This window comes from Python bivittatus, unplaced genomic scaffold (assembly GCF_059951505.1).
Source record: "Python bivittatus isolate LINGU-HERP-01145 unplaced genomic scaffold, Pbiv_v1 ctg000480_np1212, whole genome shotgun sequence".
Lineage (NCBI taxonomy): Eukaryota > Metazoa > Chordata > Lepidosauria > Squamata > Pythonidae > Python > Python bivittatus.
Window position 1 is genome coordinate 55,414,142 of NW_028277075.1, and position 12,866 is coordinate 55,427,007.

At 39.7% G+C, this 12,866-nt stretch overlaps 1 protein-coding gene across 3 annotated transcripts in view; it reads left to right on the plus strand.

Annotated features, from left to right (window-relative positions):
- The first annotated feature begins 2,380 nt into the window (after positions 1 to 2,380).
- Positions 2,381 to 12,866, plus strand: part of NRIP3 (nuclear receptor interacting protein 3) — a 38,186-nt gene continuing 27,700 nt past the window's right edge. For 2 of the 3 annotated variants that reach the window (XM_088145964.1, XM_007421133.3), the window contains exon 1: positions 2,381 to 3,054. In XM_088145964.1, the coding sequence (XP_088002090.1) occupies positions 2,887 to 3,054 (168 nt within the window). In that variant the 5' untranslated portion in view covers positions 2,381 to 2,886. The remainder of the gene's footprint in view (positions 3,055 to 12,866) is intronic. The other variant, XM_007421135.3, reaches the window with a different exon arrangement.

Below are 12,866 nucleotides of genomic sequence, written 5' to 3' on the forward strand. Positions count from 1 at the left end.
ATCATTCTTTTCCTGGATCATCCCTGTTCCATGCTGCTTTTCTTCCTGCCTGCCTGCCACATGCCAAAGAAGCGGAATGAAGTACTGCTGCCATTTATAGACATTTTGCACCATTATTTGGTCATCTACTTTTTTGTATACTGCTAGTTATGCCAGTTGTTGCCTAGATAAATCTTCCACAGCTTGACGTCCTTCAGATGTGATGGACTACAATCCCCATAATTTTCAATCAGGATATTTATTCTTCCTGGGAGTAACAGAAGTTGTCACACAACACATCTGGAAGGCCCCAGCTGAGGACCTCTGGAGGAGGTATGGCAAACTGAAGATGTATCTGCGAAAGTGGAGCTGGTAACCACAGCAAAGACCAAAGAACTGGTGAATAGACCGGTTCTTCTGAACCTCTCTGGATAAGGAGAGGGTGGCAGATCACCCACATGTAATCTGGACAGGTGCTCCTCACGAGGAGACTGCAGGACAGCAGTCTTCCTCACGTTTGAGCACCAGGAGATGAAGGGATTAGCCACCTTGCATGCAATCATGGCAGAGCCTTTTAAAGGACACTAAGTTCACAAGCCTCACTTTCTAACCACTTTTGAAAATTGCCTATTAACCATCTTAAAACTATTAGAGACATTCAACTCACCTGGACAAAAGAAAAATGAATTACAAGCTTAAGTACTTAAAGAATTTGAAATAAACAGCAAAAGCTAAGTAAGATTTTGATCTAAGAAAGTTACAAATGGATTAAGGGTCCAGTTAAATTTGGAATATTGACTTTTACTGTAAGATTTTGGAATTAACTATATATATAAAAAAAGCTTCTTGTGGGAACCAGAGTTATATTGGCTATCTTGGCTCATAACAAAGATAAGTGACTTTATGATTTTAGAAACTGGACACTAAAGATTCGAAGCAAAAGAAAAAAAATACAAACCAGCTTTTGGTGTCGGTTAACTGGAACTTACAAAATGACACAAAAATCGTAACATTGAAAATATTAAAGGAGAACTTTGAAGAATGGAGCCAGAAATTAGTAGCTACAGTATCAACACTGTGATGATATTGGATAGATTATGTCCAAAAATTGTCAGCGAGGGAGTGACAAATGTGGAGCAAATTTTGTCCGACAAGACAAAGTGCTAAAAGTAGAACTACACATGACAGGTCAAGAGAATGATTTGGAAAAGGACACTTTACTGGATATACAAAAAAACTGGCTGAAGTTTTATAAATTAAAAGGGAAATACAAATGACAAACCAAGAGAATGATCTGGAAAATGTTTTCTTATTGGATCTACAAAAGAGGCTTGTTAAACTCTTGAAGAAGTCTGTGCGATGGGATAAAGAAGAATTGAAGGGAAATAACATCCTGCAACAATGAATGAACTAAAGATTAAGACTATTAGAAGTAAATAGAAGGAATGTAAAGTTGGTTTATTTGATCATGATTAAAATAAGAAATTTATTTGCAAAGTTCTGGTAACCCTTTACAGACTTTTTGCTGACACCAGGATTGAAAAGTTGATGTTTTTATTCATCACCTAACAGCTAAGTGTTCTACAAGGAGAAAAAACAAACAGGATGGCTGCATTTCTCTACCTCCTGACACAACTTGTCTCCCATTTTTCATGCTGCTCTTTCATCAGTCCCCAGGAAGATTAAGACCACTTCACAAGTTCACCAGGGAGGCAGCATTTAACTGGGGATGAGTGAGGGATTAGGAGCAAGACATCCACATCCCAAAGGCTCTACTAATCACATCTCCTGTTGTCCCTTCAAGGAGCCCATCATGTTAGTGAGAAACGCAGCCACCCTGGAAGACATTCATGGGGTCCCCCCAACCAACTTTCTAGACTGAAGAAGCTGCTTGGACAAGCAGCAAACGTGTCAAACCAAAAGAAAAGGAGTCCAGTTGCCATGACTCAACCTCCAGCATTTACCAGCAACCTATGCAAGTCTAACCAACAAAACCGGTGCAACACCCAGCCATTCTGGAGAAGGACGGCTTTCTGGAAAAAATTGGCCAATGTGGATAATCAGTATTCCGGGAGGAGATGAAAGCCCCTCCCTCCCGCCAGTTAATTGCCACCACGATATGGGGAAAGCAAACGTTTCATTCGCAAAGAATCCTACACAAGGATCCCTGACTGGGAAGGTTAGCGGATGTGGAGGGTGTGTTATGTGGCCCTAAGCTGCCTACAGACGCATGCCCAAAGGGTGTAGTTTTTACTCTTTCCACAGCAAGGTGCTTAACGGGCCTTCAATGATTCCCACGTCTGTGTGTTTGCCGCGAGGTGTGCGGCATCCCGCCTTCACTCTGGAAAAGGAAAGGCCAATCTAGCCTTTACTCGTTATACATCTACAGCAATCGGGTTTCGCGTAATATACAGCATATACGCACGATGCACACCGCGCATTTTTTTTTTCTTTCCCTTTTAAAGAGATCACACCCATTTATAGGGAAGGGAAACGCAGCTTCCTTTCCTCCCTGGAAAAGCAGCTCCCGAGGAGGCGCGCTACGGCCAATGGCTGCCGCTTTTTCCAAAGGAGCCGGTCGCCCGCCTCGCCTTCCCGGGGGTGCCTGCTCCTTCTGCTCAGCCGGCGGCCCCCGCGCCTTCGCCCGGCGCGCGGGGGCGGGCGACCTATTGCACGGCGCCCGCCCAGCCCCTCCTCGACGACAGCGCCGCACCGGCGGGGGCACCTGCTGCTCGCGCTCATCACGCGGAGAGGTCCGGCTATAAAGCGCTCCCGATAAGAGCTCGCCCAGGCGTCCCCTCGGAAGAAGGAGCAGTGGCGGTGCACGCCGCTACAGCTTCTCGACGGTAAGCAAAGGCCCGGCCGGCCGGCTGGCTGGCTGGCTGGCCGGCGAGGGGAGCCGGCAAGATGTTTTACTCGGGGCTGCTGACCGAGAGGAAGGACATGGACGTGAGGGAAGCCGCAGCCCTCCGGCAGCAGAGGAGGATGAAGCAGGCCGTTCAGTTTAACCACAAGGACTCCGCCGACCTGCTGCCCTTGGACGGGCTGAAAAAACTGGGAACTTCAAAAGACACCGTAAGAATTTGGATTTTGTCGGGTAAAGCGGGATGCAGATGAGAGCCGTAAAATACTGGGGGTCGGGCAGGACGAGCTTCATGGCCTTTGGCAACCCTCGAGCGTTTGAGCTGCAATTCGGCGGGGGAGGTGGGTGGACGAAGTGCGGAAGGGCGAGCGGAAAAAACGGGGTTATGATTTCGGCACCTTCCTTAGTGCTGTTTGTTTGTTTGTTTTGTTTTAATGAAGCATGTATAAAACATAATATAAATCATTGTTGAGCTATTTTAAATGCAGGTTGACCAATCAAGAAAAGGAGGAAGAGAGGGAAGATTTAATTCTAGAAATAATTTGCTAGGTTCGTGCTTCCCTTTCTCTTCATAGTACACCAGGGTCCTGAACGGCTTTGCTTGAAATAAGCCCAATTGATGTCCACAGAAAGTGCTTCTGAATAGATGAGTTCACAATAATTACAACTCTGGGACCCTGCCATTCTGTAGCTTGTAGGGCTTTTGGCTGGGGGGGGGGGGGGGCAAATGGCAGTTTATTAAGGATTAAAGAATTTTAGATCAGGAAAGCAGTGTTAGAAAAACAGTTTTAATCCCTTCCCTTTTACATTGCTATGGCATTGATCCAGGTAAAAGTGGTATAGATGCTTTTAAGAAAAAGAAATAATCCTGATTCTGTCATTGGCTTTCTATGGCTCCTGTAAATAACCCCCTAAATAATATACAGAGCAAAAACTCTGTATAAAAGACTCCTTTTTTTCCCTAAAGCAAACATCTGCAGAGCTTTCCACATCCTTAATACTGAAACATACATTAAACATGCTATTTGAATTGAGGAACAAAATGTAGTCAAATAAAAATCTGTGTGTATGCTAATTTCTACTTTTTTTTTCTTTCCTGGAGTTCAGATCTTGCTTTATCTGCTGTGGGGCTTATTTAACCTGGCAGCATATGATGATAAAAAAGCCGAAATTGTTTTTATAGCATTGTGTCATATTTATGCTACTAAAATTGATTAGATGTATGTTCTTACTGAATATGTATTGTGATTTGATAAACTGTATTGCTTAAACCATCTAACATGGACATTTATAAATATTTTAACTCACATTTATCTTTCTATTTTATTGGTGTCTGATTTAGATTTTGTCTTAATAGCTTTAGTTCAGATCAGATTTTCCTAATCTGGTGCCCTCCAGATGTGTTGAAGTTCAACTCCCACAATTCCCAGTAAGCATTTGAAGATTATTAGATGGGGAATGCTGGTTTCAGTGATAAAGTCTGACATAATCAGCTTTTTGTTTTTTTGATCAGCAAATTAGGAAAAAAACTATAGACAACATAATAGGACTATAGTTATAAGTCTCTTCTATCTGTTGGGGTTTGAAATATTGAGGTTATACATATGTACATTTGAAGCCAGTTGGCATTGCAGCCCTTAGCATTGATTTTGGAGTCTTCCTGTGCAAAAGTTAGAAGGTATAAAGAAATTTCTAGAAACAAAGGATCCATTTCCCCAGAAACTAAATTAACAAATCTGATTTTTTGTTAATGAACATGAGATAAAATGCCTACCTAGGGCTCTTTAGCTTGTTTATGTCTCTCTCCTTCCTTCCAGTCTCTAAAACAGTGGCTGGTGAATTCTGGGAGTTGAAGTCCACATCTTAAAGTTGATAAGATTGAGAAACACTGCTCTAAGGTATATACACAGAGATGTCTTCCTTGTTTTTTACTGGCTAACTTACAAGTTATGAATGAATAAATCAGGCTTGATGACATGGTAAATCCCAACAATAACTTTTGCATAGTTTATGATGTCACACTTCATGCTATACTCAGCTATAGACGCCTGGATCAAATATTTGTAAAGATAGATGTGAAAGCAGAAGTGTCAGTTTTACTGCAGTGATCAGCAATGAGTACAGTTGTGAAAAGGTACCTTAAGAAACTTAAAAAGAGGGCTTCTGTTAGTGACATTTGTCCACCACCTCTCCTGCCACTGACCAAAGCTGATATTCACCCTGGGACAGAAAATGAAAGGCTTGGACTTGTGAGAGACAGCATGTTCCAGAATCCTCTTATCTTAAAGTCAGAGCTAGGAAGGACTCGGAGAAGATGTGCAAAGATTCCAGGAGCCAATTTTGTATATGGAATAACCGCACGTGGGACTGATGGAGGAGTTCCTGAAGCTATAGGGCACTGGCATGTTATGCAACCTAGGGTTATCAGAAAGGAAGAAGTACCAAAAGATTTTATTTACACGAATACTACAGGAATTAAAGCTGGTCTTTTCACTGCAAAAGAACACCACCATGAGGCTCACTGCAAAATGATTGCTTCCAGTGGCTTCCCAAAAGAACCACCTCATCTCTCTGATGCCATAACATATGGGAAGCCATATCCTCCTCCTACGCCCATAACAGAGGTCCTTCAACATAAGTTTGGTGACCAGTGGCTGCAGGAGCATCGGAAAGTTAACATGCTTCTTAAGCAGAAGAAACAACATTTGAAAAAACTAGAGAAAACATATGATACACGTATGGTGATGTTGAATAAATACCAAACCCCTATGAGGATGGATTCACAGTGGCACATGCCAAAATTTGAGAAAATTGCTCGCCATCTTGACACCTTCCCAACTCAAGCAGATAGACTGAGTGCCATGAAAACCCAGCAAATTGAAGCTCCAGTTCGATGTGGTCACTTTGCTTAGGGCATTTATACGCATATGTAGGGCTTAGCTTTATAAAGAAACAAATGACTTAATAGACATCAATATGAGCTACATGCTGTGATAAAAGGAAAACGTTTGATGGATCCTGCCATAAGTAGCATTGAAATGAAGCTCCTTGCAAAACAAAAAACCAGTAACGACATGCACGCCTCATAGCTGAGCTTCTGCTACCAAATAAAGGATGGAATTCTCGACTGATACATAAAGGGTGCATTATGCCACTTGAGGACAGGGCACTGACACAACATCACAACTTAATATAAAGCAACTGGCTACGTGTTTTAGCTGGAAGAGCTGTATAGCCCTTTTGACTCCAGTCTTACCTGGCAGATGAACTCACAGTTAAAAGGAAATATTCATTTCCTATATTAAAGTAAAAAAAATAGTAAAAAAAAAAAAATTCTGGGCCCATTTAAAAGAAAACATGAAAAAGAGGACATTGTACCATTAGTAGTAGGCTGTGCTGAATGTTAATATAGGAATGATATCCTGTTTTTTCCTTAATATTTGGAAAATCCATTGTATGTATAAATGCTGGGTTTTCTAGTTATTAATCTGTGAGTACATTGTTCAGATTTCAGCATTTATTTTAGCTAAAAAGATATAACATGAGAGAATGTGGCTGGCATAATCCTTTTGCTCTTATCAAAGAAAAAATACTTATTTGGAAACTACCCCTCACTTCGTTGTATCTGATTTATACCACTCCTAAGTAATTTTTCAACTTCATTTATTTCTTTATCCCTGTAGGCTGTAAAAGATCCAGAAGTTCTGGACTAATCTATGAGAATTTCCTTCTTTTTAGTCCAGTATGGATAAACTATGTTGTTCTTTTATATTACCATGGGATGCTTTAATATAATTTAAAGTTAAGATGCATGTATATAAATACATTTCATGTTGGTAGCTATTGATATTTCTATCCGCAAGGAACTTGCAGTTGAAATTTCAGAAGTGCAATTAAGAGGGTGTGGAACATGGAGAACAACAGTGTTGGTTTGATCTTATCAAATTTGATTACTTGTACTAAGTGTGCTGAAGCTATAGCAGCCGTCTACATAATCAATCTAGTAGGGGCAGACTACAGGAAAGGCCTTCAAAGAAGGGCTTAAAGTGACTTCTGGCATTGCTGTGCAATCACATTTGCAACAATCCCTGAGCCTGCAGTTCAGTAAAAAACTGTAATAAAATAATTGAAACTTAATGATTAATTCCTTAACATGAACACTTTGCAAAAAAGATGGTATTTAGTATTTGAGAATGGATTTGGGGGAATTGCAGATATTCCTACAATCTGAATCGATGCATGGAGGTCAAACTAAGGGCGGGCTGGGAGCCCTGTTTCCCTGTGCTAATGCTGCTTGCTCTAGACCCTGACAAATGCACAGCATGACATAACTGTCCATGCTGCCCTTTCAGGTGGTACGTGACTGGATAGGTATTGGAATGGGCCTGGTGGGGCTGCGTGCACAGCCCCAGTTCCTCTTCACTTTCAGAGTTGCAAAGCGCTAATGTTAAAAGGCATTTAACATAAATATTTTACAACTGGCTATGGGCAGGGGAACAGAGAGCCCGATAGTGATATATTTGAAGGAGCAAAACCTAGAGGCAGTGATACATCCAGTGGGATGCTGCGATAAGAATGGGCAAAGCCCCAGTGATCTGAAGGGAAGAGCAAGGATTTGCGAAAACTGAGGAGCCCAGGATTATATGGTTTAGGAGATACATAGATTTCTTCAGATGTACCCCTTGCCTGAGCAGTGTGAAAGAGGAAGAGCAATTGAACTTTGGGTAGAGGTGAAAGGAAAGCATGCCCACTAAAGGAATGGGAAATACACAGTTCTGATAGATGGAGAGGAGGTGGCTAATTCCAGCCACCCTGGAGTTTCACAAACATAATATATTAAAAACAATACAGTAAATTAACACACACAAATATAATTATAAAATAAAAATGACTGCAACCCCAGTTTATTTTACAGTATAGAATGGATATTAGTTAGACCAATTAGTTGGTCAGAGTTCAAGTAGCAATTTTTGTCAAAATTAATTTGATCTGTTGGGTGGTAGATCATACTGTATCTTTTCCAAGTCGTTTCCCAACTTCTTTGTTTTAGTTACTGCAATCTCTTTGGTGTTACTCTTCAGCTCTTCCAACTGCTGCAACAGTCACTGTCCAAGGTTATTCTTCGTTATTTTGTCACATTCTGCACCCATCTTTCACTGGCTCCTTATTCTCTGACCTCACCAGGAAAGAAAGGGGAAAGAACGTTTTGGTAATCAATTGCCCGAGGGAGCTGCCTTTTCACTCATTGCATGTTGCTGGAGCATGTATCTTGTTGCCTGTTATCAGCTTTCTCACCAAGAAGGGTAAGGGAAATAGTTCACCTAGCTCCTGGTATGGTCTTCAGTCTTGGATATTCCTCCACCCTCAGATTTATCTCTTAAAATTATTCATTTCTGCAGTGGCTGTTCTCCCCACTTAGAGTACAAGACCTATTAATTAGATGTTTTCTGAAAAGGCCACTGGGAACATTTCATACCATGTGGAAGGGGCAGTAGCTGCATTCAAACAACATGTTTAACCTGCTGATTGAATTAACCCATTTTCTGGTTTGTGCAAGATGTTGAATCATTCACTAAACAAATTGTCTGGATTTTCACTGTTGGAGGTAGAAGTATTTGAGCATATATATAAGTCAATTTAAGAGCTGACCTAAGCAGCTATTCATGATGCAGGTTTTATAACTATAACAGAAAGATTTATTCGAGGAAATACATTATAGAGATAGGCAAGCTTAGCACCAAGCTATCTACATCCTACCTGGGAGAGATCAAGTATCCATGTATATGTACTTGGGAAGAAAGGCAGAAGGGAGCAACCTGAAATGAGCAGTCTCATAGATAAAGAGCAGGCTGAGTGATGGGCACAGAGTAAAGCCTTAACTATCTCTGCCTCACTGCCCCTTATGGAAGCTATATGCTTTCAATACTCACAACTTGCCGAGCCACAAAAAAATATATCAGTTTCAACACTAAGCAAGCTTAGTACATTATGCAGATATGACTGTTATCACTAATTGATCTAGTTAAGCATGATGTGTGAATGTAGTCTATAAATAGTTCCAAGGAAGAGTACAATACTTGGGATTTTATAGATGAGAATATGAACAATGATAGCATGAAAATTAAAGTTATATTGGGAGAACATCTAGAAACCCTTTCACATATTCAGCAGAGATTATTTTTTGGTACAGATACATTTTCTTTATCCTATAATGTAATTAGGGAACCGGGAAAGAGAAATATTATTAAAACAAAGGTTGCCCTCTATTTTTTTTTTCATAACAAATAGCATATTTGCTGAGTACTCAATTCGTTGATACCAGTAGAAATTCAAGAAGTCATTAGTCTTGTCTTAGTGAAAATGAAATCCATTTTCTCCCAAGGGTAACTTTAAGAAAAAAAGTAGTTATCAAAGAAGTGGGATACTTTAGAAAAAATATATTGATTCCAGAAATGTGAAATATCTGTGTTTAATTGGCAAGGAGGTTAATGCAAACAGAAAAGTAAATACCAGCATATATTTCTATATTTAATATGAAAGGAAATTTGACAATAGCATTAGAAGGCAGAACTAAAACTAATATGTATGTAAAATATATTTTCATATTGCTTACTTATAACAAGTTTTATTGTACTGTTCAATACATTGAGAATTGTGTTGGTAATAATTAAAATGTTACATAATAGTGGAAGGTTACATTGCAGTGACTGGATAGTGCTTGGAGCTACCTATCTGGAAGCAGTGTCAGTTTATATTAACGCATATGTCATTCTTTTGCTTCCTTTTAGTGGGTCCTTGCTACAGAGTTATACACTTGAGATTTCTGGACAAATGTAGCTCGCTGTGCTTTCTGTTATGTGTACATTTAAAGGACAGTTTGAATGCTTAGTTGGCCGAGAGAAGGGAACATTTAGGAATATTTCTATGTAATGACGTAATGTATGAACAACTGTTCTACTTCATGTAGAGGCATAGTTAGCAAGATAGAGAATACCTAAAGGGTCTTATGAGTGCTCCTACTTCAGTGAATTCTGTAGGGTGAATTATAATTGCGATAGGATCATGAAGATTCTAACACTAATTCAGCACACAAGAGACTAGTGAAGCATCTGTTTTCCCAAGTGAAACGTTTACATAAGAAATGGATGGGAGGTACAGAATTTTCAGAACAGAGAAGGATGCATTGTTTTGCTCCTTAATCTCATAAAATGGAAAAGGATATACATGCATTTGCTCCGCTACCTATTATATAGAGTCTTGTTTATGTTTGGAAAAGGTTGGAGAACTTCCCTTGATGAAGCAAAACCTGCTCAGTTATTCTTATGTAATAGTTCCATAGCTTCCTGAACAATATCAGGAGAAATATTAAACCCAACATAAATGGTTTAAATTGTCCTTCTCCAACATGATGAACTGCATTGGTCATGCTAACTGGGGATTCTAGAAGTCCTGTTTTCAAAGGAATGAATATTTTTGCACAAATAGCTCTGTTTCATTGTGTTGTGTTGCATGGGATGGTTTGTGCAGTAAGTGGAGAGGATGCTTGTGCATCCTGAGTTTAAGCTCCTTGTCTCCCTGTAGGAGGGCTGGACATTAGTGGCTGAAATGCAAAACAGGATAGGAGTTTGGCAGCTAGTGACAATGATAGGAATACAAAAAGATGGGATGGGTGGATGGACAGATGGACGCACTCACACAGGGGACCTTTTTTCTTTCTGCAACCCAGGAAGCATGTCAGAGCACTCCTTGTTGGCTAGAAGATGAAGACTGATTAGTTAAGAAAGCTCTGTGCTCATTTATTAACCAGAAAGGGCAAGTTCTCTTTTTCTGTAAACACTGTAGACTCACAAATAACTAAATAGGCCCATTACCACAGGGATCTGGTCTCCTTGTAAACTTGAAATAAGTGCCAGGTCAAAGCCTGCTTGGTTTTAAATGAGGAATCAGAAGACTTGGATGATAGAAAAGCTGGCTGCCTACCATAGGGTTAGAAGGGCCCATTTAGTACAGAAATCCTAATTAAATTATTCTTAACAGACAGCTGTCGAACTACTGCTTGAATATATCCAATGATGGGGAGTTCCCCATCTCTCTGGGGTTTACTCTGGAATTGCCTCCCAGTAACTTAAATCCATTATTCTATGTCTTGCCATCTAGGATGAGACAAACTAAGCCTCCGCCTATGAGGTATCCTTTCAGGTACTTGAAGAATTTCTGCCTTATCCTTCTACAGTCTTCTTTACCCAAAGTTAAGCATAGGTGAAGATAGCCAGGCATAATTAAATGCAAACCACACACACACACACACACACACACACACACACACATCACTAAAGCATTTAGAGGAAAATTCTTTATTGAAGGTCACAGGTGTCCCATGCCTGATTTGAATAATGTTGACTTTCTGTCCTCCAAGTTGTAGGTGATATGGTCCAACCCTCTTCTCAAGGCAGAAATCTATTAAATTATCTCTTGACAGATGACTAACCAGCTCCTGGTTTGAAAACCTCTACCAAAGGGGAGTCCATTAGTGTTCTAGGTGGATGGTTCCACTTCTGAGCCACATTAAACATCAGGAAATTCCTCCAGATATTCAGCTTGAATCTCCTTTCTTTTAATTTCAACCTATTGGCACATCTCTGTGCCTCACTTTCAGTTTTGCTTCTTTTTGTATATGACAGCCTTTCAGTTGTTTGTAGAAGCTGCCATGTCTCCCTTAAATCTTTCCTTTTGCAAGGTAAACATAGCCAACTCTTTCTTCTTAGGGCTTTGTTTTTGTGTATCTTATATTTTTGGGAGTTCATCTCTGAAACCAATCTAGCTTATCTGGGTGTCTTTTAAATTGTGATGTCCAGAATTGGACACAAGTCTTTCAAGGGTGGTTTAACCAATACTGACCACAGTAAAATCATCTCCCATAGTCTGAATGTTATGCTTCTATCAAGTGTTCTGTCAAAAATGCATTAACCCTTGTAGCTGCCTCATTGCACTGTTTGTTCATGTTCAGCTGGTGATCCACTGAGACTCTTCAATCCTTTCCCCACATATTAGTGCCAGGTCAGGACTTCCCAATCCTGTACCTATCCATTTGATTTTTCTTCTATCAATGAGCAGGTCTTCACCATTAAACATAATCTTTTAGGATTTCATCATTTTGAATTGTGATTTTGCATTCTAAGGTGTTAGCTAATTTCCCTATTTTAGTGTCAGCTGGAAATTTAATAAGCATTCCTTCCTTTCCAACCTTTCTGTTCTCTTCTTTCTCTCCCTCCCTCTCTCAATTTGTTATGGGTGGTTTCACAATTTGGGAAGGGAGTCATGACCTTCCAGCTTGCTTCTCTGTATCACCAGTGGTAGATGTATGAGCATCATGAGGCTACCCATTCTTATTTTGTTATTTTTTGATCCAGTATTTGAATCTCTGAAATTCTGTGCCTTGTCACTGAATTTGGGCAACTTGATCTTGGGTGCTTTGGGGACCTGATATGAGATGCTTGGTGTCATTTTTAATTTTTTTTTAATATTGAATTATACCAAGGAAAAAAAAAAGCAAAACTTGTGAATAAAAATAAAACAATGTATGTATGTACATACAGATACTATTCACACATACACATACCACATAAATTAACCTAACAAGAGAAGAGACAAAAAGCTAAATAAAATACTGCAATAATATACAATACTAATAACATCTATAGAAAGATTGCTACAACTCAATTTTTAAACAGCAGATTGAATCTTTACCACATGGAATCACATTGTCTGGTTTTTCCTCTGTTGATAGAGAACCCATTAAGAGGCTGAGAGCTGACACTTCTCATCAGGGAAACTTTGAGCATGATAAATCCAGAGTTTTTAACAAATAGACAAATTGTTTAAAAATAATTTAGGAACACATGGACATGCTTAAACTTCATTTTCTTCCAAAAAATTACTATAGCAAGAATATCCGGTTAATAAGAAATTATCAAGGGATGTGACCAGTAATTATGTACGTACCTCAAAAGTATTGCATCTCCAA